The sequence below is a fragment of the Egretta garzetta genome, unplaced genomic scaffold (genome assembly GCF_000687185.1).
Source record: "Egretta garzetta isolate BGI_Z169 unplaced genomic scaffold, ASM68718v1 scaffold163, whole genome shotgun sequence".
NCBI classification, from domain to species: domain Eukaryota; kingdom Metazoa; phylum Chordata; class Aves; order Pelecaniformes; family Ardeidae; genus Egretta; species Egretta garzetta.
Window position 1 is genome coordinate 3,685,495 of NW_009259308.1, and position 5,828 is coordinate 3,691,322.

The 5,828-nt window shown below is 51.0% G+C and overlaps 1 protein-coding gene across 1 annotated transcript in view; it reads right to left on the bottom strand.

Annotated features, from left to right (window-relative positions):
* SGIP1 (SH3GL interacting endocytic adaptor 1) overlaps positions 1 to 5,828 on the bottom strand; it is a 56,358-nt gene that overhangs the window by 2,430 nt on the left and 48,100 nt on the right. Inside the window, exons 19-23 of the mRNA XM_035891748.1 lie at positions 2,362 to 2,473; positions 1,799 to 1,954; positions 1,185 to 1,317; positions 690 to 892; positions 43 to 107 (exon numbers count right to left, since the gene is read on the bottom strand). Of these exons, the coding sequence (XP_035747641.1) occupies positions 43 to 107; positions 690 to 892; positions 1,185 to 1,317; positions 1,799 to 1,954; positions 2,362 to 2,473 (669 nt within the window). The remainder of the gene's footprint in view (positions 1 to 42; positions 108 to 689; positions 893 to 1,184; positions 1,318 to 1,798; positions 1,955 to 2,361; positions 2,474 to 5,828) is intronic.

A 5,828-nucleotide genomic window follows, 5' to 3' on the forward strand; every position in this document is an offset into this window, starting at 1 on the left:
TTAAGTATTCACAGTTAATAACATGCACATTTGCAGGATTACCTCCATTTTCTGACTTCTGAGAGATATCAGGGATCTTCCACAATATCCTTTGCTGTTCAGCATTCCTAAAAACATATGAAGAAGAGCATTTCTGTAGGAAACAAGAAATTATGAAGGAGTCATTTGAATTTTGCTAAAGGCCACGTGGGCTGGGGGAGCAGCTCCAGTGCTGCTCTCCAGAGCTGCAATTCTGGGAGCTTGGCTTTGGGTTTGACCCAAGCAGGAAAACGCCGCTCTTGCATTGCAGGTGAGCAATGGGTGAGAGGCAGCGGGGCCAGGCCGGTCCCTGCTTCCCCACTGCAAACCTGCATGCCTGTGCCTATGGCAGTGATGGCCATGCATCCCTCTGAGCCCCAGATAAAAGTAGCCAAAACACAAATAAGGGTTGTTATTCTGCTGCCCGCACACATGCATTCATCTCTGACTGCTTGCTTGTGGGAATGGCAAGAAAAGAAATCAGAGTGGGGTTGCATGCTTCCTCCTGCAAGAGGAGGAGAGGTTTGGGTCCCCAGCATGCCCCCAGCCCCTGCCTGCGAACACCTCCTGAGGGCGATCCTGCTCCTGCAGCCGGCAGGCAGGATGGCTGCTTTAGGCAGGGACATGGCAGAGATAGCAAACGAGCTCCTCGTCAGGTGAGCGATTCCTACCAGACAGCAGGAGGAAGCACAGCTTGAAGTTTGTTTACTCCTCCATCGACGGGGATGAGGAACTGGACGTTGTTTAGAGCTACCGGTGTGGTCATTGCCTCTGTATTGTATTTGTAGTCAATGCGGAGGTCAGTGCTTGCAGGGTCACACCGCCAGCTCACTGCAAGGTTTAATGGAGTAGACTGAATACCCTGGGCAGATACCTTCCAAAATGACAGAAAAAACATTTAGTTTCCATAGGGGTGAAGGGAGAAATCCCATTTTACAGACGCGGTAATTGCATTTGGTTTCAGAGGAGACAATACCTTGTATTCTCATAGAAAGTTTGTACTGGGCTCAAAATCAGGCAATCTAGTGACATACAGGAGGGACTAGTGGGATAGCATGCCCCCACCTCCTATTATCTCCACTCTGCACTGGGGAAATACCGTCTTTTACATCTACAAGTTAAACACACATTTCTGGCACAGTTTTGTCTTACAGAAAAACCCCTACCTGGTATTTGAGCATATCCACATTGTAATAGGTGGCTTGCGGTTTCTGTTCCGATACCTTCTTTAGGTGAGTCATCAGATTTGGCATGTTGACCCAGAACTCCTTCGTGTTGGCGTCACTCTGCGTGTTGTCACTGCACAGAGGGAGAATTAACCCTTTGCGTAAGCCGCCTCGGCAGAAGAAAGCTTTTCTACAAAGCACGCAGGACAGCAGTGCTGGCCGCCAGCTGAGACCACATTTAATCCCACATTTAGAGAAATAATTGCCTCCCTCTCATGCATCTCTGGCTTGTCCTCAGATATTTCCAGGTAGGCACAGCAGGTGCAACCCGTAGGTCATCTCGTTTTGCAAACAGGAGGTCTAATGAGCAGAGCGAGGCACAAAACAAGGAAATCCCAGCGAAGCACTTGCTCCTCTACTGATGCTCTTCTGCCTGGCAAAGGGGCTACTCTCAGTGGGAGTACTCTGGCAAATATTTAAGGGCTTGAGGGTTTTCTTCCCCAAATCAGGGCAGGCTTCCAAGGAAGATACTGAGGGCCAAGTGTTTTTGCAAAGCATCTTACTTTTCTGGAAAACCCGCCTTCCTTTGGGATGCTGGCGAGGTGAGGGCTTACCAGCAGAGGAGCTGGGGGTTTGGCAGGACGTGCTCCAGCCTGTTGTAGTTCAGCACACGGAAGGTGAGCACTGCCGGAGCGGGGTTGTTGGCAAAGTGTCGGGTGATGCCCGCTGGAAACGACAGCACCATCTCCCCCGTGATCTTCACAATACACCTGCAGCGCCAGATACAGAGACCGAGGGGAGAGGAAACGGGAGGGCTCAAAACACAGCAGGGTCTGCGCCAGGCATGGTGCAGTGACAGCACCCCACTTCCCACCTGCCACACCGGGGGAATGAGCCTCCTGTGGTCCTAAACTGAGCTGAAGCAGCAGCAAGGGCTGGCAGCCTGCTAGGGATGGGGACCGATGCTCATGGGGACACCCCAGGAGCACCCTGACTCTGAACTCCCGCCTAGAGCGGTGCACTCACATCCCAGCACACGTGTGCCAAGCCCAGAGCACCTCCTCTCCTCCCTTCCCATCCCTCCAGATGCTCACCAAAGCCTCGACAGCACCCCAAGCCTGTCCCGACACCAGGACCCCCCCGTATTGACACCCAGACCCCATCGGTCAGCACCTACTTGTTTGGGTCAGCCCCTTTGAAGTACGCGTTGACAGTTTCCGTGAAGGCGGCGGCAACGGGCAGGGTGTCCTGCGCCCCCATGGTGAGGGGACTGGGTCCCCGCGATGAGCCTGCAACAGAGCAAAACCCTCCATTTCTTACGTGCAGAGAGAAATGGCACAGCTCCCCACCCAGGGATGGGGCGAGGGGGTGGTCACCAAGAGCCCCAGCCTAGCTTTATGGGCAAACCTTAAGAAAAAGTCCCCCAGGCTTTGGATGAGGCTTCAAAAACATTTTAAAATTATCTATCCCCCCCCCCCCAAAAAGCAAGCAAAGAAAATAATGGAGGAGCCCCAGCCACGAGCAGCATGCGGGGCAGTGGCACCCCCCCGGCACGGCTCCGGAGGGGCTGCCACATGGCAGGCTTTGCATGACAGTTTTTGCAGTAGGTTTCTGGGCCCCGGCAAGAGGGGCTGGGGAGGTTCGTTGTCCCATGGCCAGAGACCTCAGGCTGCCCGCAGGAAAGCGGGATGTCAGCAATCTCCCCTCAACACTGCCTGAACTCCTGCCTGTAGGAACCCCAACTTGCAGGGACCCCTGTGATTCCTGACACACTCCCCTCTCCTCCCCGGTGTGCCTGGCAAAACCCCCACACGGCTGCTCACCCTGCAAAGCCCGCGGGACGCTACGGCAAATCTGCAAATCGTCAGAAATCTGGAACTACTGCGGAGGAGAACGTGGGACTCTGGGTACAAAAGCTAAAGCAATCAGTCCATGGTTTATTTAGATGATTAAAAAGAAGAGGAAAATTTGCTTCAGTTGTGCTGTGCGTCCATGGACACCAGCCAGGCTCTAAAATAATTCCGCCCTGCATGGTCACATGCAGGTTTCACTTCGCTGGCCAGGTATACCTGTCTCCAAAAAACATTTGAGGATGAAAGCATCACTGCAAGCATATGCCAGAAGCCCCCAGCATGCTAGAAATCCTGCATGGGGGTCAATGTCCCGCTCCCCATATCTGCCACCGAGGGGAGAGCAAGCAGGGGCGGTTTGCATGGCAAAACTCTTGCCTCTCCCCTGGTGGAAAGTGCCGAAAGATCAGCCCAGTGTTAGTGTCTGGTCACCCACCCGATGCACAAGGCGCTGATCCCCCAGGCACCCGAAAAAGTCCTTGAGAGGTCACCATCCCTGCCCTGGCACCACCAATTCAGCCTTAACTATTTTTCTGCAATGCACTGGTTTGGAACCTTTTTTTAATATCATAGTCCGTACATCAGGCCTCTGGAGGGGCAGCTTACCCAGGGACCCCAACACCCCCTTACTCTGTTACCTTCATTTACAGGGTCTGAATCAGGCAGGTGAAAAGGGGGATTAATTCAGCCCAGGGTTTTGTTTAGAGTGTGCAAGCGTGGGCCAGCTTCAGCCGAAGCCCTACAAAATTAAATGCTGGCTTGGGGAAGGGCAGCACCTCCACAGGCAGTAGGGTGAGGGAAAACCAAAGCCACTGAGCGAAATGCAGCACGTTCCTGGTGAGCTCCTGCTTTTCTGCTTGGACTATCTTCAAACATAATCCCCTCCCTTCTTTGTCTGCTGCTTCCCACCACTGCCCCGCTGCCTATTGCTTTTTGCCTCGCATCTAAGCAATCTGCTGTGGGGTTTGGCAACGTCCAGTAAGGTCCTGGCTTGCTGCTGCAAATATTGTGCGAGTAAATAATAGGGTTTGGGTGCAGAAAATCAGGATTCATAACATCTCCTGGGGAAAGCACTTCTGTCACTTAAATTACGCTTTGAGTTTTGACATATTAGTTGCAAAAAAATGTGGCATTCACAGATGAAGATTCCTCGCGCCTTACAGATGCATCCACGCAGGCAGTGCATTAATGTATAAAACCAAAGTTGCTCTCTCCTGGAGGCACAGATGAGCCTCTCTGGTGCTGGGATTTTCCCTTTGAACATCTAATGTAACCTAAAAGGGTGTAAAAAATTAATGTAGCCACGCATCTCCCTCTTGGTCATACATCTTAAGAGACTCAGGGGAATAAGTGCGTTTCAGCCACAGCCCGGAATAACGATGCTCGGTAAGTGCAGCGCGTCCAGCTGTCCCAGCACACGGGATGGGCAGACCAAGCATCTCGCCCACGCACAACCAAATCATTGCCACGCACACATTAATTATCCTAATGACACCAGGGAGGCACCGTGCGGCACCCCAAGCATCCTGCTTCTGAGGACACAGCCCCGAGCTATGCATCAGGGACTTGGCAAACATCCCTTCAAGGAGCAGACACTTCATGTCAGTGCCAGCCACGCGTGAAGGCATGGGCAGCTCCCCAAAACCACAGAATACGCAGGTTATCACAGCCTCGCTGCAATACCTGGCTATATGGCAGAAGGGGCATGCAGGGCCACAGGGCAGCACCATGGACTGGGAGGGTAGCATATTTTGTATAAATTCTTTCCATAGATACCACTGCTGGGTTATCAGAGAGTGCGGAGAGCGCATCTTCGCTCCCCACACCCAGAGCAATGACCCCCCCAGCGTGTTGAAGCCAGCCAAACGTGGCAGGATGTTCTTGTCACATTCACCCAGAAACGCAGAGGAGATTCAAAAACATCAATGCAGACCGGTTATAGAGGGGTGAAAACTGGAGGTAACACCCAGCAGAGGAACATGAGGCTTATCTCAGCAGGCAAGGCGAGAGGAAGATCTTTAGCCATCCAGCAGCAGCAAAGCCCGTGATCCTTGGCAATATAATCATTATTCTTTAGAAGAGAAGAAAAAAAAAAATCCCCTCCCAACCATACACACTTCGACTGCAGCTGGGTTTAGCCTAGACCCTGCACCAGAGCATCAGACCAGGGGCAGACAACTCTCACACCAGCGTGCCTTTTCCCTGATTTTCCATCTCTCATTTCTCCCACAGTTTCTCTGTAGGTATATCAGATTTCTTCATTCTCCAGAATGAAAAATCATATGTGCAAGAATAAACCATCTAGGCTCATGTATCTCTATTACCAGGCTCAGGTGGACTTTGAAAATCTGAGTTCATCTGAACAGGACCAGCGACAAAACATCCTCCACATTTCTAATCTGACTTCGAATAGAAATCATGTGGATGTAATTCTCATTCAGGGTTCTCGGTTCCCTCCACTCTTCCTTCATGAACCTATGTATTCTCTTAATGGCTTCAGAGACTAAACAAATTTTTAAATAAAAACTTTAATGCAAAAAGAAAAGCCTAATCTATTTTAAGACCTCGAATTCTTTTCCAGAAACTTGAGAGACAAGTCTAGTTACTGTGGCACGCCTCCACCGAAAATCTGGCTTTCCAGTGACTGCTTCAGAAGTAATTTTTAGAAACTTTTCATTTCAGCAAAATGACCTTATGACACTGGAGGAAAAAAAAAAAATCCACTTTATGGAGCTTTAGATCCAGCCATAAGCAGCGCACCAGGCTCGTTTGCCTTATTTTTCCCTAAACAGAG